Source organism: Periplaneta americana, chromosome 13, assembly GCF_040183065.1.
Source record: "Periplaneta americana isolate PAMFEO1 chromosome 13, P.americana_PAMFEO1_priV1, whole genome shotgun sequence".
In the NCBI taxonomy this organism is placed as follows: domain Eukaryota; kingdom Metazoa; phylum Arthropoda; class Insecta; order Blattodea; family Blattidae; genus Periplaneta; species Periplaneta americana.
Window position 1 is genome coordinate 95,571,381 of NC_091129.1, and position 22,449 is coordinate 95,593,829.

Here is a 22,449-nt window from a genome sequence, read left to right on the forward strand (position 1 = left end):
ATATCATTCTTTATGTCAGAATTTCTCCAAAATGCCATGGGTCATCGTAATGTCGACAGAAGCCACGTTCCACCAGTGGCAATGTTTCCCGGATAGGTGACAGGTCCTTCTCGGTAAATATGATTTATGAAAAGTGATGGTGAATGTTTCATTGGATTTGGAAGGAGACAGGTTGCGATCCTTTGAATTAATAACACCCAGAATTCACCTCAGACACTTAAGAAACCACGCACAACCCAAATAAGAATATTTAAACTCTCGGATCGAATCTCGGACCTATGCAGTACCAGGTGGAAATGGTTAAGTATTTCTCCACTGATCTCGGTACAACTAATTTTTACCAACGAGATATGAAAATTGATCTCTTATTGCTTGTAAAGCCTCCAGATTCATCATCTGGACTATGCTGGTATGACAGCTTGAAGAAATAAGTTTCTGATATCGCGCCATCTATAAGGGGGAATTCAATAGTATCTGCGACAGGTGATAAATAGCAGAGGTGACTTTTGACGTCGGTGGAACACAATCGATAACTCGTCCCGCCAGCTTTCGCATTAAACAAATTGTATTCTTTCCATGCTGAAAATATACTGAGTCATTGTATTACTGTTACAAACTTCTAGAGATGATAGACGAGATCATTATGACCAACTTTCGTATAGGAATCCATGTCAGGAAAAGTTTCATTTTGTAATTACAGAATGTTATACAGAGTGTTAAAAAGAATTCAATATTTTAGGAGATGGTAGTATGCACCAAGACAAGAAAATGTCTAATAAACGTATGTCGTACAACACATATTCTAAGATCTGAACACTTGTACATAGGAGGTGCTCAATGTGGCGTCTATTTTAATTTCCATAATTTTCTTCAATGTATGCCATGATGTTACCCTGGTAATTTTGTAGACATTACAAAGTTCGTGCGAATAGGTATAGAATCTGCATTAAAATAACCATCTGGCATCGAACTCATGGTCAATGCATTACAACCTTATCTCAGTTTACATGTAGCTCTCCTTTTTATATGACGTTAGGCATGTTTGGGCTAAACATTATATACAGATATTGATTTTAGTTTGTTTACTTTCTTGTTATCACGGGAAGATTCATGTTAAGTCCTCTGGACCCTTTACATCCGGAGGTTACATTTGTTGTTTAATATATGTTTTTAACAACCTTATCATTTCGAATATTTTACATACGAATATTTTATAAAATTTAATTATTTTGAAATATGCTATGCAATTTATCACTTGGGGTCTTAGTTTTATTATTTTATTGGTTCGTTTCGAATACTTCCTAGGGTCTGAGAACTGCTCACAATTATTCTTTACAAATCATCTTGAGGATACTGCTCGTTTTAACCGTGACAACGCTTTTTAGTTCTTTTTAGCATTCTGATTATTGTATTGTGTTCCTGTTTTGTGAAGAAATTTAGATAAGGGCGCAAATAGCCATAGTAGTTGATGCCCCCTTTTTAAACCCCACTAACTAACTTCATATTAAGAAAACTTGCTGAAATGAATTTTATTTATGGAGGGGCAAGTGGAAATGAGAGAAAAGCTGTATGGTTATAGGCGTATAATTCCAAATACAACTCAGGACACCAACTAGCCCATACCAAGTTTATAAGAATTTAACAACGCTTACAGGAACAAGAGAGGAGTCTGTAACAAAAGTTCAGAAAGGTGGCCTTTAGTTCTATGCTAGCTGGCTACACCAAATACACATATCAAGATTTGTAATTATAAAACGGAACGTTTCCGGCCATGGGTTGTTACATGAAAATTGTTCATACTGATCACTTCTTATCACTCGTGTGATTGCACAGTCGATCCAAGAAAAAATGACTCTTGCTCCGATCAGAATCAAATATTTAACGCGCTACAAATGTATTAGATATATTCTTTTAAAAACAGTCTACAATTAATTATTTAAAATGTTATTAATAATATTATACACTTCATTTAAATGAACTACTTCCATAATTAAACAAAATCTATTGAAGTGAATGAAACAACTCAACAGTTTATTTCAATTTCACGATGTTTTATTTATACAATTGAATAATATTTTAAAAGTTACATCCTTCAGATGAGCTTCCCTAGTCGCAATGCATTACCCCATCTGATATGAAAGAAACTGGGGTTCAGTCTCGGCTAGAATTTTTTTTTATTGTTTAATTTTTCATTGCGTGATTTATCTTTTAAATCATACCAGAATTCTAGTTGCCAGAAAATTGAATTAAATAATTATGTCACGATGAGGATTCGAACTTATTTCAGAAAGATTCCAGAGCCAAAGCTTTGGGTCTGAGACAATTTGTAGTCTTGCGGACACTCGCTGGAGTAAATGTGTCTACCGCAGTGGGCATTTCGAACCTACTACAATGGACAGTTTACTGTTATTTTAAACAATTATTCAACGTTGTTACAATATAGAATGTTGGAAAGGAATGATTTACTCCTTATTAGTGCATATCTAGATTGAAACTATTAAGACAACTCTTTAAAATCATATTCTCTTGTGAACTCAGCTGTTGTCTTCCTGCACATGTGAAAATCTGCTTTACTGGAACATAGAAAATTCCAACCGGCCACTGTTTTTAATTACAGCCGGCCATTTTTTTGGGGGGGGGGAGGGAGGACCACTGTACAGGTGGGAGGTTTATCATCCCTTCACACTCTGGGCCTTCATCGCCTGTAATGAGAATGGCTACTATTATCTTGTGAACTCAGCTGCGGCCTTACTGCGCATGTGCTAATCTGCTTTTCTGAGACTTAGAAAATTCCAGTCTACCATTTTTTGGGGGGGGGGGAAGACCACATCCCTTCACACTCTGGGATTTCATGGCTTGTAATGGGAATGGCTACCTACCTATTATGCTACGAGAGCAACATCGGCAGAAATGGAGTTGTCTGATATGCACCAGGAAAATGTCTGCAGGGGAGAACGCTTTCGGAGTGGAAAAAGTCAGTGTCGAGAGAACGGAATTAAGGGTATTTCGTTCCTCAGTTTTGAAGATACGAGAGAGGTGGGAAAGGATAGATAGAATTGTAGAAAGACGGAGAGAGATAATGGAGAGAAAGAGAAACGGAATTTTTTACTTAACAACTCTTGAAAATTATATAGTATGCGCCAAAACAAATAGTACTGAAGTTATCGCCCATCTGCTGTTCATGTTTCCCTAGCATCCAAATCTATATATATAATTTGAACTGGTAATGGAAATTACGGGAAAACGGCTGAACGGATTTTAATAAATGGCCCCTCATTTTGAAGCTTGGAACCCAAAGTTTTTCGGAAAAATAGTAGTTTTCAGTGAAATGTCAATTTTTCAACATAATTTTCCTATTTTCCAAAATCCATCTGTTGTCAGTTTTGAGAACTAGCTAATTGCATTCACGGCCGACTTGATGCTCTCTTCGCTTCTTCTTTATAAAGAAGCAAAGGGAGCATCAAGTCGACCGTGCTGCATTTCAGAATAAAACAAAACAGACACATTACACGAAGGCCATGATCTGCAAGAATGCTGACATATTTAGAGCTCAAATTAAATTGGTTATTAAAAACTTAACTTACTAAAAATAATTTACAGGTTCGATTCTGTGGTGTGCAATTTTCTGGGTACAGCTGTGTATCGGATATTAAAAACTACAAAACTTGAGGTGGTTTGATGACATTATTACCATTAGAAATGAAATATTATTGTAGTTAATGCCATGATGTGAATATTTTTCATTAATTATACATATTAATGCTATATTGATGATATGAAAGTGAAACGTTTTGGGGTTATATAAGTAGATGTAGAGAATAACTTAAATTAGATTTTGTTTTCTGTATTTTACTGAGTGGCGGCTATATAGTATATGTTACTGAAAGCTATAAAACTTACGTAAGATAATAATATTAGTAAAAATCAAATATTTTTATAGCTATTAATCAAGTGGAGTTGGATCTTTTTCATATATTTAATGGCGGTGTGGTGTAGATATTTATATGCGTGGTTCTCTTCAGTATTGGCTCGAGAGAGAGAATCTTTCATTATTATGGAAGCAAATAACTTTCAGAATATCTGGTATTCTTCATTGAAAATAAATCTGAAAAATGTTTATTTGAACGTCTAAGTTTAGTTAGCAGCATTTGCTGCACAAGCCACTAGTATTTATTTATGTTATAGGATAGCTTAATATATTGTATATTCAGTGTTGGGCTTAGTGCTGCAATTGTGGTTCTCAGAACAGAGGAGAAGGTGTTTATCGTGGAGCATTATTTCCGGTCATACGGAGTGGGGCGCCAGAATGGGCCGAGCTTGCGCCAAGTAAAAGACCAGTACCAGGAGCGATTTAACAATGTGGTACCAAATAACACAGCAATGTTAGCTGTTGTCGAGAAGTTCCGTCATACACGATCAGTCTTATGCCGCCTTGCATGTTATAATGACTTCTCTTGATTTTCAGAGTATGTTTGTAATTTCAGTACTCCGTATGACCGAAACTAATGCTCGACAATAAACACCTTCTCCTCTGTTGTGAGAAACATAATTGCAGAAATCAACAAAATACTGAATTCATAATTTGTCAAACTATTATATACAACTAGTGGCTTGTAGCAGCAACTGCTGCTTGATAAAGATTGAAAACCACAATAAAATGCTGCTATTTATGATGGAAATGTTGATGATACATTTCGTTCATTGGACTAATATCGTAATAAAATATGTAATACTGTCTTCATGCACAATTTCTTTCATTTCTTGAAATGTTGTTTGTGTTGTTACAAACAACATTATTTCTACATAGTCGTTTATGAGTTCTTGATGCAGTTACATTTCTAAAAGTTCTACGGCGTTTTCATGGTCGACCAGCTACACTCATAATAATGAACTAATATAGGAGAATTTAACAACACTATTACTTTTTAAGTAACATCAGAAAAAAAAAACACGTATATTGAAAAACGAAAAAAAAAATGAGACAGTTGAAAGATGAACAAACCATTATTATCGAGATTTGGAAAACCCTCATATTGTGACGTCAACATCTCGCATGTACAGAAGGCTTCGATAACTACATTTCTGATCGTTTTAAGGAAACTCGATGTTTTATTGTTTGAAATTTCATTATTTTGAACCGCAGTCTTTCCTATACACAAAGCTCCACTTTACCGACACTATTCATGGCCTTCAAAAAACCCTAACACAACTGTATTAATAATTCAAATGAAGATACAATAGGCTACATTTAAAGCCAGTACGTGAACCACGGCCCTCTGCACAACACTACGAAATGAACTGAAAGATGTCCTACGGTATACGCTTTGCTACGAAGGACGCACATATTTTTTATTCATTTTTTTTAATTAAACATTTTTTATTAGCTTTGCTACAAAGCAAATATTTTCCCGCAATATTAATAATTATTATTAGCTCTCAATTGAGACATCACACAACCTCACAGGATGTATAGTTTCATACAATTTTCCGCCACAATTCAAATTAAATATATAGATAAATAATTACTTCGTTGCTAGGGAAACGTGGACAGAAGATGAGCGATAATTTCAGTACTGTTTGTTTTGGTGCATAACATAGAAGACGTTCGAAGTTATTAAAATAATACATTTATGAGCAAAGATTAAATGTCTTGCTTTGTGTTTTCTAAGGCTTACATTAGCCCATTATGCGTTCTCTATATGTGCGATGATATTCTTAAGTGAGACAGGTAGCCTGGGTGACATTCGTGAATCCGTTCCTGAAAGGTGTACCATCCTGCTTCAGTTCTGACAGAATCAGATCCCATCTCACGGCGAATACCTGATAAGCTCTGGACTCTGAGCCCCAAGGCCTTCCTATTTCAGCAATGGAAACCCGTACTACCCCAAAGACTTTACTCTAGCTCATTTTTAACTATTACTGATGGTATGAAAGAGGGAAACTGGAGTATCTCGAGAAAATTCCTTTACATATGTTTTTTTTTAATCACAGATTCCATCACAGCCTGACGGGATATCGATCCCGGACCACCTGGCTGGAAGACCAGCGCGTTACCACCGATAACTACATATGAGTCATGGTCAGGTGTCAGTAACATGATAAACCAAAACATAACTAGAAAAATCGCCCTACAGACGCTTGGCATCTGCAACGCACAGCATCTGCCGGGGATCGAAGCTGTTAGCCGGGGAGCTAGAACCGGGTTTTGTTTTGGCCAAGGCAATCGGTCGATATTCACGCGGCGAGTGCGGTGTTAGATTAGACTCTGGGAACTTTCACATACTGTGAAGCCTCATTTGAGAGGTTCAGTGCCAGAGTTGCCTAAGCCATAATTACACTCAAAAAAGTTATTGAAGTCTATACTTAGACTCTTTTTTTTAAACTATATGCTCTCAATTGGAAATTATTTCTCATTTACTATAATCTAATATTTATCTAGTACATCTACTTTGGCACACATATAAATGATAATTTACAGTCATGCAGAAATCTGTGGCTAAAAATTATCGGTTTAGGCAATTCTGGCATTGAGCATTTGTCAAAATAATAATTAATATAGCGTCAAAAATTTTTATTATGTAATTATATTGTTCTGCATTTATCGTTACCGTTTCAGAATTAGGAATTATGAAAAAGCCTAAACATACAAAAAGCTCTTAATCCTCATTATACATGGTGATTCATAAGGCACTGTACAAACTTCGTGGGTGTAATGTAGAGGTAAAAATAAGAGTAATATGTTATATAGCACTTTTTCTGAAATTGTTTTATTTCAGAGTTATGCAGCAGAGTAAAGATTACCAGTACAATACAAACAAAACAAAATTAATTCCTCTCAGAGTTTAACTAAACAAAGGAATCACAAATTCAACACAAACAACGTAAGTACAGTTACCCCAAAACATGTTCAAAGTGACGTCCATGAAGGTGAAGACAGTGTCGTGATCGTCGTCGTACTGCTCTTGGAATATTGCAGACTCCGTTCAACTCCTTCCGCATATTTTCAAAGCCATTTTCAATTCTCTGCTGTAATTCTACTACGTTCGGAATTTCAGTACCATAAACGAGCGCCTTGAGACGGCTCGAAAGGTAGAAGTCCAGAGGGTTAAAGTCTGGTGATCTGGCTGGCCAAGCAACTGGTCCTGCACAACCTATCCACTTATCGGGATATGCAATATTGAGATACGCCCTTGCCTCACGACTGAAATAAGCAGAGGCAATATCGTGCATAAACCATAAGGTGGTTCGTGTAGCGAATAGGACATCTTCATGAAGCAGACCACCCAATCCAGGGTTCAAAAACTGTCGGTACACTCGCCCAGTCAGGCGCGGTGGTAGAACATGCGGTCCGGTTAACTGACTGTCCACCATACTCGCCCATGGTTTTAATGCATTATGCGTCATAATTCTGAAATAAAGCAAGTTCAGAAAAAGTGCTATATTACATTTTACTCTTGTTTCTACGTCTACATTACACCCAAGAAGTTTGTACAGTGACTTATGAATCACTCTGTATAACCGATCCTTTCGCTATGTATATCCTAATGCAGTGATCTCCAACCTTTGAGTGTCACGGTCCCCTTAAAGTTCCTATTTCATGTTGGTGGACCCCTAAAAATATTTTGCATACCTATTTTAGACCCATAAATATGTTCTACTCATTACATATTTTCATAATGTAGTGAATTAAGTGTCCTTAATGAACTGGTAACGATTTTTAATGTGAGTTTTAGTTTTTGAATAAAATTTCAACATGAAAACACATAAATACAAATATATCATATTTTCCTGAGAAATTAGTTTCTTTAACTCGCCGTAAGGTTGTTAATGGGATGGTTAATATTGTCTTGTAGCTGGCAGTTTTGAAAAGTCTTGTTGAATATTGTAGATACTCTTAAATCGCAAGTTCAGCTCAACATCAAATTTACATCTTCATGGAGACCAACAGAAAATGTACACTGGACACAGGCATGTTGACGCAAATGACGTTTAGGTGTTGTAGATAAAAAAAAACATAGGGATGCATGGTTGAACGCAGATAAGATTGCAACAAAGTTGTTGTGGGAAACACGATTTTTAAGCCTGAGTCAGAAGATGATAACTAGCAGCTTCTCTTCTTCTTTGACGGGCGAAGTATTTTTTGTCACACAGAAGGGTTTTCACACAATTGTTTTTTTCAATTGCAGGAAGGAAAATATTCCCTTAATTTTAATGTTAATAAATCAAGATGTTCTTCATACTCCCAACGCTATCGGACAAGAGTTCATCACTATTTGTTGCTAGGAAGTTACTTAGAGTGGGAAATTAATCGAATTCTCGATTGAAAACACAGCTAGACTAGAAGTGTAATTTCTGTATAATTGCTCCAATCTTATCCTGAAGGGTGAACATCTAAAGCTGGACCCTGAAAACTGAATTCAAAGAATTTAAAATTCTAAAGTAACAGATAGGTGGGCTAGACTTGCAAGCTAGAGAAGTCCCTCAGGAGATCTCATTCCTGGTAAACTCTGTATCTCACGTGTCTCACACAAGAAAACAAATACTTCTTCATGCTGAGAAAAATCAGAGAACGCGATGAAGTTAAGTTTAATTGAAATGCCATTGAAAAATATATCTTGTTCCTGTAAACGCGGGGGTGTCCGCAACCACAGGTTAGGAACCACTGCAATGGATGTCATGAATTTCTCGGAGATTTTCAGCTGACCGGTATATGTGGTTCTGGTTCTGAAAGAAATCTCACAGAATAAATCTGCAGTGGCTGGGAAAAGTGACATAAGTCAGTTTCCACAAACCTTTTTTGATAATAATTTATTGACAACTTACACTGGTTTATGTCGATTTGTTTTTTCTGTATGAATTATTGTAATGGGAGAAATAATTGTCTCTTTTTCCAAGCGAGCAGATGTTCCGCAAGTTGTCAATAAATTATCAAAAAAGGTTTGCGGATACTGACATGTCACTTTTCCCAGGCATTGCAGAAATATTGCTTCATCGCCCATAGATGGTTGCTGTAGTCTGAACCATTGTGTCGTAGCTTTGTACTGGAAACTAAATCCAACACCAAAAATCAATTGTTATTCCCTTCACCATTTTCGCCACGGGCTTAATTAATTCCAAATTAAAACTAGATAGCTTAAACTGCCCTGCCTTGTATTATGTGTAAAAATGTCATGAAAATTGGCATATTAGAAGATTCGGATATTAGAAGGAAGTCAGAAGTAAAGGTAGATTTTTATCCGGAATATGTTAATTATGAGAAAAAAGCATAAAGAAACTTTCAAAAGTTGAAGTCCATTTCAGGAAACTTGTGAAATTTGTAGAAACTAACTTACTTTCCTACTACGGAAGCATGGAAGTTCTACCTCCTTAACCATCATCATTTTCATCTCTTTTTTACGACAAGTGCCACTTTATTATTTTATCAGTTAAATATGTTTTACTGTCAAACGAGTGGACAAACTTAATGGAGTCCCGAAATTGGTTCATATGAGTTAGTTGAAATCACTGACAACTGTCAATGGGATCTCGTCACAATTTGCCTGTTTTGTGGTTCCTGTGAAACTGTCAATCAGAAACATTAAACTAACCTGTCACCAACTATATCTCCATCCATCATATCAACTTTATAAACATGATTATTTTTAACGTAATTATATGTGTACTAAATTGGTTCAATGACGACCAGTGAGTTTCTGTCCCTTAATGATAAAAGTTAGGATTAAAAAACGGGGTAGGCTGTATCGGAGACACAGCCGCAAGTTTTATGCGTGAATTAGTGTCCTGCAAAAATGAAAGACCAATATATAGGCCTAATGGTCTTATACAGGGTGGGGCATAGGAACCAAGTGTTCTTAAAATAATCTTATAATAGTTAGTTTTTGTTTTCAACACAATTTATTGGTAGAACAACATTTGTGAGAACATACCATTTCAATTATAAGCGGAAAATTACATCTGGCATGTGATGTCCGTCTGCGTTCACGCATTGTTGAAGTGCTGACGATTATTGATCTCTATTCTTTCCAGGAGATCTCTGTTGATTTGAGTGATGCGTTGACGTATCGCGTCCTTTAATTCAGCAGCCCAATACCGAAAATTTTGTCTGTTAACGGCTACATTAAGGTGGAAATGGGCTTCATCACTAATTGCAACCACCATGTATCCATACTGCTCATGGAGTGCAAGCATTTCCTGTGCGAAATTCATCGTTGGGGTAATCTCTTACATTGAATTTATAAACAGCCATCCATCTTGTATGGATGTAAATGCAAATCCTCATGCAAAATAAGTCGTACGATTGCTGATTCCAAGTGCAGTTGAATGTGTTCGAGCAGAACTGCCAGGGCCGCGCAGTATCGCTTGTCTGACTCTTTCAACATTTTCTGGAGTACGCACTCTGCGTTGGTGGCTGGGCGGTTAATTCTTCAGTATTGCGCCTTTTGTTTAAAGATTGTTAACCCAACATTAGGTTGTGTCACGCATGGAAACGGAATCTTTGCGATTAATATTGAATCTGTAGCAAAACTCACGCCGTACCGCCGTCACCGACTCGCCATTCCTAACAAAAGAATCATGTGAAAACATGCGTCCACTGCTCCATGATGCCGACTGCAGGTGAAATGCTATGAGCCACGGAATGGACTGTCACATGCCGCACGTCTCCCCCTTTCATAATGACCGAGTACAAGCCATTCCAAAAACACTTGGTTCCCATATGGAAAATACAGTATATATGCCCAGGAATCGAAAAATAATATTATGAAAAATTTGTTATAATTTATTGCAGGAGAGTTCACCAACATAATATGTGACTTCGTGGGTTAGTCACTACTAGAGTACGAGCTAATTACACTCAAGCTTCTATATTCGGCATTTACAGTAGTGATACTGTAGTGAGGAGCAAGTGAAAATAAGAGAAAATCTGTTTACTTAGATATGTTAGTAGCCACCCGAAGCTAAATAATACCTATCTTTTTCTCTACTCTGTTCCTCTCTTTTTGGAGCTAAAACTTGTTGAAAGAGTTGTAATGAAATTTACTTATTAGTTTAGTTAATTAAAATTTAATTCACATTTCGTAACAACACTCTTACAGCTGTTCACAAACCAACAATGTTCATAGGGTAGGGCCTATTTAAATTTGTTAAATCTTAATAAACTTTAGCTTAAGGGAAGTTCCTACTTATCGCATGTAAAATAATGGTAAAGATTGCCTATCTTCAAGTAGTCATAAATATATTATTTATCAGAGCTCTTTAGTTTTAGTGATATGTGTATACATATTAAGCTTTAAAACAGAAAAAGAATGGTTACTCTAGAGTAAATCTTTCCCCTTAAAATAATTTTTGAATTTAAATACACTTTTTTTTTTACAAATTAACTACATGCCTGAGATTAGGTGCACTCTATTCAGTTATTATAGCAAAATTTTAGCCAATTACTGCTAATAGATACTAAAACACAATCTACCAAAATTATTAATATATCTACAATATTATGGGCATAGGGCTTATACCAATCTTCACCGTCGAAAAGGAAAAGGAAAAAAAGTATTTTTGACGATGATGATTGGCATATGCCCTATGCCCATAATATTGCAGATATAATAATAATTTTGGTAGGGTATGTTTTAGTATCTATTAGCAGTAAGCGGCTAAAATTTCAATTCAATTTATGCTATAATAAGTGAATAGGCATGTAGTGAATTTGTAAAAATAATATGTTTAAATTAAAAAATTATTTTAAGAGGAAAGATTTACTCTAGAGTAACCATTCTTTTTTATTTTAAAGCTTAAAGTGTATATACACATCACTAAAAAATGAAAAAGATCTGATAAATAGCATTATATTTATGACTACTTGAAGATAGGCTATCTTTACCATTATTTTTCATGCGATAACCAGGAATTTCCCTTAATTGTTTTTTTTTTAGCAAATGGAAAATAAATGTAATGCCAGTAAGTACTAATACGACTACAGCATCGTCTTCGTACGCTGATAACCCAATTTTCCCCCAGTGGAATTGGTGAAGGACAAATACGGTGTTTGGTAATACATTTTCTCAAAATACTCCCGATTTATCTTTTCTACATTTCAGAATTGCTTCATTAATCATAAACATCATCATAAGGTTCCATATAGTTCGCCTCCCATGGTGCACCGAGGACGACTACGGTGTCTAAAGGAACTAGAAGCTTCGGTGCGTCGCTCATAGATGGAGACGCTCGACTGAATGACGTAACGTAGATCAAGTACCCGCCATTGGAAAAAAAAATAATAGAAGCATTGCATTGATTAACATTAATATATTGTTTTAACAATTTCAATGATATGGGATAAAAAGGGGACTGTTGCACATCTTAAATTAGTTCTAACTAACCACATAAAAACTGCAGTAAATTAAGTGTTAACGTAGTTAAGGCAGAATTTGCATTAAATTTACTTTTAAGATGTATTAGCAATTTTCATAATATCTAGCCAAAGATTGATCAAAGAGACCTATTAAAATAGTATCAAAGAAATAAGAAATATAATTAAATTTAAAAGGAAAGCAAAGTAAAGACAATTTATGTTCGCTATTCAATATAGGCCAGGCCTGGCGCTAATAACTCGGTTGAGTCACTGCAGTATATTCCTTTACTCCCCACTCTACCTTCACCGGATGAGACAGTTATGTTTTAGTGCGGTACGAACAGACAGGAAGGTCAGTAACGGATTGTATCAGGCGGGCATCAAAGCTTTTACGAACTTTCGGCTCTCAATGATCCCTAAAATCCACCACTGACGCACAGATCCTTACTCTGCGTTTGTTTATAAGACGATGTAAGCGAAAAGGACATGGGCGGGAGTATCTCCGTCCCTTTCACTTCCCCGCCCAGGGCTGATATAGGCCAAAAAAATTTTAAATTATGGTTTATTTAACGTCACTCACAACTGCCGAGAGTATATCAGCGTCGCCGATGTACCGGAATTTTGTCCTGCAGTTCTTTTACATGTCAGTAAATATACTAACATAAGCCTGTCGCATTTAAGCACAGTTAAATGCTTTCGACCTGGGCCAGGATCGAACAAGCAACCTCGAGCACAGAAGGCCAGCGCTATACCGACTACGCTACCCAGACCGACTGATATAGGTCCATATTATAATGGTTACTAAACTTTATTTCCATGTTTACAATATAATCATTGTACTGATATCTTAATTTTGCAATAATAAATAAAAAAATAAAATTATGGTTTATTTAATGACGCTCGCAACTGCCGAGGTTATATCAGCGTCGCCGGTGTGCCGGAATTTTGTTCCGCATGAGTTCTTTTACATGCCAGTAAATCTATTGACATGAGCGTGTCGCATTTAAGCATGCTTAAATGCCATCGACCTGGTCCGGGATCGAACACGCAACCTCGAGCACAGAAGGCTAACGCTATACTGACTACGCTACCCAGGTCAACTAAATAAATCAATGTATTGAGATTTGAGAATAATGAAAGTTGTACTATTTTTCTCAGGGTTATGTTTAACTGAAAGATGGTCACCCTACTTAAAGTTGAAGATTCTCTCTTTGTGAAGTACCCTAATTATATTCTCTGTTTTCGCTTAACGGGAAAAATGTATAGGAATTAGGTTCTAAAACTGTACAAAATAGAGGTTCTTCTTCTCCAAGCAATCAAAGTCCCTTTCCTTTTTTAATCTACGATGTCTCAAGGGTTGGTCTTGCACCATACTGACCACATAATCAGAAAATCCTCTACTTGTAAAATCTTTACAGGACAGGACGGTCAAAGAATTCAATACTTCAAGAGAAGATATGCGTGTCAGCCTCTGTTATAAAGTTGAAGCATGTCAACATACAGTCTCGATGGAACTCTGACATTACGTAAGTCTGAAGATCACGTGACATCCGACACCGAACTGCAGTGTATCACTCACCAAGGCATCTATCACAGCTTGCTTGTGTTGTTTGCTTGTTTTTATGTTTTTTTTTTTGCCAGGTTTCCATAGTTACCCAGTTCTCTGGTGTCAACTTGCAGGTCTCGGAATGGACTAGCGTGTCACTACGTTCATAATCAAGTTTAAGTGTCGGGTTACTCGATAAACTTTCTCACATGAAACCCTAGTCGAGCAAACAGTGACCCACTAACCAATCATAGTAGACTATCTTCCGGGTCTTTTTCACTACTGCATTAGCAGTAGCGGTAATCTCGAAGAATTAACAGGAATCGGCTCAGAGATTCCAGTCTCTTTTTTCCTCAGAGGGGAATATGGGAAGTGGTTCGTATTTGTGTGACGTCATTAAATGCTAGGTTCGAATATTATGTTCGTGCAACTACGTTTCAGTTACAAACATTAACAGTCCTACCCAGTGGCGTTGCATCAATAAGAGGACAAGAGCACGTGAACACCTTGTTTCCATTAATGCACGACTAGTTTTATTATTTAAAACCGTATTGACGTAGTGGTGATGTATAATATCAGAATCCAGTATTTTAAACTTCCCGCATCTTGCATAAACTTCTTATGTAAACTTGGCAACATCCGTTCACGTACAAGCCGTGCTCTTTTCAAGAAGGTTACAGGAATTTCACGTATGCGCGGGAGAAAAGTGTCTTTCGCTGGCCGCTTATGACTCGTCAAGAGCACAAGGCGTTAAGTGAACAGTGAATCTATCCTATAGATGTCAGGTGCATCGATCCCTATCGTTCACGTGCTGTATCTCGAGGAGGAAATTTAATAGCCTATATGTGTCAGCATCTCAGTGTCAGAACGTTTACTTCATGTGGGCGTGTGTACAGTGCTGCTACGAGAGTGTACTTCGTGAATTACTATACTATAGCATAGTTTGGCTTTCAAACACGTGCTGGCTGAATGTGATGGTGGTATGAATTTAAATATCTGTATGTGGTGTATATTATTTAAGAATAATATTTACTGGCATGTATTTATAGAAATCAATCTATGCGAATGGGATTACAGTACTGGTATAGGCTACAGTGTATCAGTGTGTTGTGAATCAAAATATATTACTGAACACACGCGTTAGTAATTAACGGCACTGTGGTATGTATTAATTTTTAACAAACGTAAACAATTAACTCTGTTCAAGTAATTTTGAATAGTAAAGAACTAGGTAAACTGGCTTACCAGGAAAAATTGGATATAAAAAGACTGGGTTTCATTATTATTATTATTATTATTATTATTATTATTATTATTATTATTATTATTATTACATGTTGTTTTGAATTTATATACGGTTTTTTCGCTAGTGAAATATTGGAATCATGACATTTCATATTAGGCTAAAAGTACGATTTCTAACTCTCTTCGATTTTGGAACACAAAATTGTGAACACACGCAATATTTTATCACGAGCCGCCACTGGTCCTACCGATATGACTCTCTTCTTCCATGTTATAATTTCACAACGAAATTAATTCAGTCTCATTCCCCACGAATTTTTCTACCATCTGCAAGTTGAATATCAAGCGATAGCAAAGTTGAAAGCACGGTGATGTTCGCATTGTCCCTCCCCCTTTCTTCTCCCCTAAACCATTATGTGAGTAAAGTCTATCAATCAGTGTTTTTAAAACTGTAAGGCGCTCCTCCCTGGAGAGGCGCCAGTGTTTACCAAGGGTGGCGCGATATTTTACTCTATTTTTGTACCGAAATTGTAAAATATACATTATATTCGAAATGAAAGAAAAGTTAGTCTGTAATAACTTTTTTCTTTTCATAATTCCTTGATAACAATCAAATGCATAGGAAGTGCAGTCTGGCAACAGCGTCCATTTCTCAGCGTGATTGTAACTAGAGTAGGCGAGCAGCATTAGTGACTAGTATCACCAAGTGTAGTGAGATTTAGAAGCTTGTTTCACTACGTCTGTTTTACATTTGAGACTCAGTAGTTCTTGAGTGTGCTGTCCCAATGGATAAGTTTTTAAAACCGGTACGTGTAAGAAATACGAACTAGACAAGGCTGAACCTAGTGTTTTCGAGAAACCAAACCCGAAGTACAGCAAATATGACAAGAGGTATTTGGACTTCGATTTTATCAGTGCTACTGTTGGTAATGAACATGAATGGGCAACTCGTGCCCACGAAGTGTTAGAAACTTTGCGGTTGTTTGTAGTTTCGCTGCAGAAGCAGTTCACTGTCACGGTACGCTGTGGCGGCTCTTGCAGGTGGTCATGACGTCTAATCCATGATCTGTATTTCAGAATGACGCATGGTACAATAATTGTAGTAGTTTTATACAAACTGTAGCTAATCACACATATCAATATTTTTAAATAAGAATACGATATTATGTAGTACTTAAAACATAAATTGAACATTATCTTTCCAAGGTACAACAAATACACCGGTAACTGGGGAACTTATTTATTATTACACTATTTGTTGATATTTGTCTTACTTGAAACATAGAACGTGAGAAACAGTGTCTCTCATTATCGCATATTAAAAGTTAATTGTCGAGAGGGGAGGCGTGTGCCGTTTTCCGAAGCTCAGGGGATCCATGGCAGCAAAAAGTTTGAAAACTCCTGGTCTATCTCATCTGCGAAAGCGTAAGAACGACTTGACCTTGAAACCATTGTACTACAGCTTCATTGGTTTAGAAGTACATATTAAAGCCCATCAGTATTGTTTTTATGTTATGCGGCAAACATCTGTATTTCAAAATTCTGCAGTCTGCATTTATTCGCCACATAGGCCTAAGCTACAGCTATGATGTTACATTAAGTTTAAAATTATATGTATACTGTTTTTTTTTTTCCATGTCACGTCGTATATCAAGGCATCATGCCTAGGACTAGCGTTACTGAATGAGCGCTGGTGGTTCGAGTCTTCAGCTGCTGCTGCTATGGCGCTACAGCCCAACTTGAGCCTTGACCTCCTCAGTGCGTCCCTTCCAATATTCTCTATCTCTGGCCTTCGTTTTCCATGCCCTTATCCATAGTATATTCACGGCGTCCTTTCTGACTTCATCCTCCCATCTTTTCCTGGGCTTTCTAACTATTCTTTTCCCATGCATTTGTTGAGTGAAGGACCTTCTTGCTATCCGCTTCTCATCCATTCTCACTATATGTCCTGCCCACTGTAATCTTCTAATTTTAATAAATCTGGATACTTCCATATCTTTATATAACTGATATAATTCAGAATTATATCGCAGTCTAGTATATACAGTCACGAAGCTTGAGTTGTGAGGGTGCTAGGAACAATAGACTGTGCCGGTACTATTTCGCATTGTCTGTAATGAGGCGATATTAGCGATCCTAGTGGTTAGCAACTATCTATTGATGCATATTTACTACGTATTGAGCTTCGTGACTATGTTTGTGTTATGTTTTTTTATTTAACGACGCTCGCAACTGCAGAGGCTATATCAGCGTCGCCGGATGTGCCGGAATTTTGTCCCGCAGGAGTTCTTTTACATGCCAGTAAATCTTCTGACATGAGCCTGTCTCATTTAAGCACACTTAAATGCCATCGACCTGGCCCGGGATCGAACCCGCAACCTTGGGCATAGAAGGCCAGCGCTATACCAACTCGCCAACCAGTCGTGACTGTATATACTAGACTGTGATTATATCTGATTCTCCATCCTTTCTCATCTTGTACTGGACCAAATATCCGTCTTAAAATCCTTCTCTCGAAGCTGTTCAGTCTTTCCTCCGCCTCACTTTTCACGGTCCATAGCACAATATTGGTCTTATTATTGTTTTATATAAGGTTCGGGTCCTCATGGGTAAGAAATTCTGTCATGAAATTTTGGCCAGTGTATGGGACCAGTGCCCACTCAGCATCATGATATATTTGGAGAGCTAGCGTAGGTAGCGAAATCCGGTTTAGAAATCCAGCTATAACGGCTCGGAGAAATCGTGCTGATCAACGTTAGCTCCGTTCTAGTTGGATGATCGTTCACCTCTGCTGAAGCATGTGGGCATAAAACCAGGTCCTTGTTTCAATCCCGGGTGATGATGAGAGTTTTCTCGTTGCCAAAACTTCCAGAATGTCCTCAGAGGTTTCACTCAGCCTCCTACCAAATTGAGTACCGGGGGTAAAAGACGGTCGGAGTGTGTTGCAAGCCACAGCACCTTATTCCAGTGCCGAAGTCAAGAAATATGGAGCTCTACCTCCATGCCCCCTAAGCGACTTCATGGCGCCTCAAGGAGACTCTTTCCCTACACTTCTGTTAGCTATTTTAAGGAATTTTTCATTGAAGTTGTTGGTCATGTATGAAAATGAATGAATGAAAGGAATTGGGATGGAAAATATTAAAAATATATGCGAAAACGCGTCTTTGGAAGAGAAATTGAGGCTGAGAGGAAGTGTCTATGTAAGCTCCAAACCTGTTGGCTGTTTGTCTCACTCCGATTTTCTTCGTTCCATATTTATGAACTTAAAGAATTTTGAAGGGAAAAGCCGAAAATGGGTGTAATCTAGTAGATACCACATAACGGGGAGGGGGGGACGAAGCATGACAGAACGGCAACAGAGCAGATCGCCGAAGATGTTACAAGCAGCAGTCCTCCAAGAAAAGGAATCAGGGCCCTTCCGCTGTGCTTGTGACAATCCAGTTCGTCCTAGAATATACTGAAGGCAACACGCGAAAGCCAAGGCTACAGTTTCAGAAGGCTTTAATTTTGAAAATGCCGAAATTTATGTGTGGGAAAGATGTTAAATCCGTGGGCCATTTCTTTTAGGGCTCATGTCGACATTTGTCTTAGGGCTTACAAAACCACAGGTAGGATGAGTCCCAATTTAAGAGACTAGCATATTGTCTATGAGATGACTAACACAATATGGCTCGAACTGCCCTGAGAACATCACGTGGGGAAAAGTATGTATTCCTCTTACGAGGGGGTCTAAGGAAAGTGTATTCCTGAATTAGAGGTAAGTTTGGGGTGGGACATGTTTGCCATTCTCATTCTGGATGTAAGTGATTCAATTGTTGATGGTAACGTCCCTCGCGCTGGATGCCAGGTTAGCCAAGGAACCAAGTCCAGACCCGTCAACCAATTCCGGAATTTGGGGAAGTATAGAGTTGAAGAAGAGTGTCCTTGGTGTGTATGTGATAGTCTGAATTGTAGTTCACCACGAGACATAACAGGGTGTCCGAACTGTATTGAAGGGCAATTGAAGGGTTCAGAGCCATAGTGGGCCAAGCGCCATTCATTAAAAACGGAGAAAGGAAGGGTTACAGTTAAGTAAATGCCATAGTTTAATGAAGATTGACATATCATTTAGTTTTAATGTGTATACTTTATATTACTTGCTATTCGTTTCCATTGAATTATGGTAATAACTTCATTTTAACCCTTGTTTTCTACGGTTTTAGTAAATGACGCTTGGCCCATTATGGTTCTGAACCCTTCAATTAACAGTACTGGCAGATGAGACCGCTGATTGAACATTGATAAATAACTGATGGACTGATGACGGGGAAACTGAAATATCATATAGCCTACTACAGAGGAAGCCTGCCCCAACACCTCCCTTGTTCTTCACAGAACGCCGGTATTTGAACTTGGCGCTCTTGATGCAGAAAGCCGACGCTGTAGTCGTCCGGCTGTGTGCTAAAATACATATTAAAGTACAAAAATATGAAGGGATCTCTTTCATATTATTTGCCATTGCTAAAACAAGCATAAAAATATGAAATTTATAAGATATAACATAAATTTGCTGTGTGTGAGCAAGAAACCAGCAAAAATAGATGGAATAACGGAATTATTGCGTTTTACACATATTTACAGCAATGCAGATAGTTCGAAAGAAATCCCTTCCGAATTAAAGGCCAACAATAAATTCCAGCCTCTGTAAGTTCAACGATATAAATAGTTAAAGCTATTAGAAAGTGAATTGAAGGCTGAAGTAAATAAAACAGTATATCCATAGCAACGTCTAGTTCTACGGACGTGACGGGAAAGTCTGGGATTGGTCGAGAGCGGTAAGCTCCGCCTCTTTTTCTATACGTTTATTTTGTTTTGTCACATGTTATGTGACAATCGAATGGCGACCAAATACAGTAATTTTACAGAAGCGCAGCTCGCCTACATAGTTTCAAGCACAGTTTCACTCCATAATTGAATGAAATTATATCGGACGTGTCATAATGATTCTGTTATTATCTTATTTGAAGGTTTATACGAAAATGGAAGTCGTGAAGTTGTAACTAAAATCTATTACGAAAGTACGAAATAATAATTTTACTCAGCTTAACTAGGTATTAGCAGAAAATGGAAGTAAGACTAAACCAAAGCTAATCATATAAGTAATAAATGGATCAATCTAAACACAGGAAAATTAGTATTCCTGATTTTCGAGGAAAAGAAACGCTATTAAGAATTCGTGTATTGACTTTGCACTACTTTTCCTCTACACATCTAATCTGGTTTTGAATATGCTGTTTATATGAATATTGTATCAAGAACTGAGACTAACTACAGTTTGTAGAATTATTTTCAACTTTTTGTATACAATAGAACCCGAATTTTATTGCAAACTGAAACGACGAATGTATTTAACACAAAGACTAAACATTCAATTGTACTAAAGTAACTACTAAATAAAACTAATATTATTAGCTATATCTTTACGAAGATTATTTAATTTCTTAGTAAAGAAGTTATAATTTAGTTCTTTTCCTCCTTGTGAATACACAATTTATAAGTGATTTTTTGTTGAAGATACAAAAATCTGTCTTTATGTAACAGAATTAAAAATTTTAAGAGATACAACATGCAAAATTTGACAGTTAAAAGCATTATTGTCAAAGCAAACCTCGATAACAAAAACCGAATAATACAGAACTTTTTGTCCCTGTACTTTACACAATAATCAAGTCAACTGGCAACATTAATTTGTATATAAAATTAATTTATGATGAAGCCATGCAGAATAAAACCTTTTCTTTCGCGTTTATTTGTGTAACAGGCGTAATACTTGTCAAAAAGAATTAATAACATTTATAATTTTGGAAATTTACAGTATCAAATATAATATTTTAATTTGCGACAACTAGAACATTAGAAAGCCAACAATGCGAGATTGTTATGGCTTTTATGAATCTATAACTGAACTCAATGAAGCTCAAATAAAGATACTAACATAATAAACATAATAGAGTCTGTCAGTACTTACAATGTTTGGGCTGAGAGAGTCGCTCATGATGAACGACGACAGCAACAATAATACGAAACAACAATAATAAAGAATCCCTGACGAGCTATATCACACAGTTTGTTCAACCCTGTTCATAAATTATCACATTGTTATCACCACACTGCACCTGGAACAAATTTCACTCTCACTGACAGCTGCACACGACGATTTGGACTGAAAGTAAACAAGAACTCGAGCCGGAAAACAAAAGAAAAGCTCCTGGATCGAATAACACAATCACTGACATCTCCACACGATAATTTTGACAGCTAATAAACAAAAACTAATCGGAAAACAAAAGAAGAGTTTCTGAAATGATTAACACAATCACTGACATCGACACACGGCAATTTTGACAACTAATAAACAAAAATTAATCGGAAAACAAAAGAAGAGCTTCAAGAAAAGAATTATGTTAAGGAAGGAATGTTATGATAGATTTCTCAGCGGTTATGGGTGCAGAAACATGTGTGAAATTGAAATCGGGTGGTAAAAAGCGACGGAAGATCCACTTGCAATGCGTGTAGGGACCGGAGATCGCCGTAGAGGCGCCTCCACCTGGCCGGTGCCTCGCCATGTGCAGAAGTCAGTAGTATCGTCAGATGAGCGTCCTCGCTGAAGCACTGGACTGCAATGCGGTATCCAGGCTCCCACGTTCAGACTTTATATCGTCGGCACGGCGCGACGCTCCGCCCCGCCCCCCGATGCTCCCATTGGCTGGACACGCCCACTCCAATTCACAGTACTGCAGGATCTATTCACCTTGTGGCAAGGTCACAGATTAAAAAAATAGTGGGGACACGCTTCTTTCCATAAACAGCAACATTTATATGGGCTTAGGCTCCTGGAATTCCTTTCAGTTCAAAAATCCTTTTTGTAGAATCCGGTATTGAGCCTTGGACTCTAGAGACAATACTTTGAAAAATTCTCCTTGATATCCCGGTTTAGGTTTTGCAGACAGTTCCGGCACCGAAAATCCTGGCCCTTCTCTGGTTTCTTTTTTCTTTTGGCCAACACAAAAGCGCTGCTTTTGTAGTCTTCTTGCTTACATTTTTTCAGTATACAGACCAATAGCAGAACTTCTTTATTCTCAGATTATGTTCATCCTGAAATATCTGCCTAAAATAGGGTTGCCAGAAACATCAGAAGAAAATACTAGACACTCAGGACTGATTTTAAAAATTAAGCTTTGGTGTATATTTTCCATCGCGCTTACCCATGTTGTCTTTGAGCAGATTAAACGAGTAGAATTAAATATTATAAACAATAATAGGCCTACTA

At 37.2% G+C, this 22,449-nt stretch overlaps 1 protein-coding gene across 2 annotated transcripts in view; it reads right to left on the minus strand.

Annotated features, from left to right (window-relative positions):
• The window catches only part of LOC138712124 (ankyrin-2-like), a 512,384-nt gene extending 490,581 nt beyond the window's left edge, over positions 1 to 21,803 (minus strand). Inside the window, exons 1-2 of one of the 2 annotated variants that reach the window (XM_069843559.1) lie at positions 21,685 to 21,803; positions 21,148 to 21,295 (exon numbers count right to left, since the gene is read on the minus strand). In XM_069843559.1, coding sequence (XP_069699660.1) covers positions 21,148 to 21,174 — 27 coding nt within the window. In that variant the 5' untranslated portion in view covers positions 21,175 to 21,295; positions 21,685 to 21,803. Of the gene's footprint in view, positions 1 to 21,147; positions 21,296 to 21,684 lie in introns of those variants that run through there. The other variant, XM_069843553.1, reaches the window with a different exon arrangement.
• Between the last annotated feature and the right edge of the window lie 646 nt (positions 21,804 to 22,449).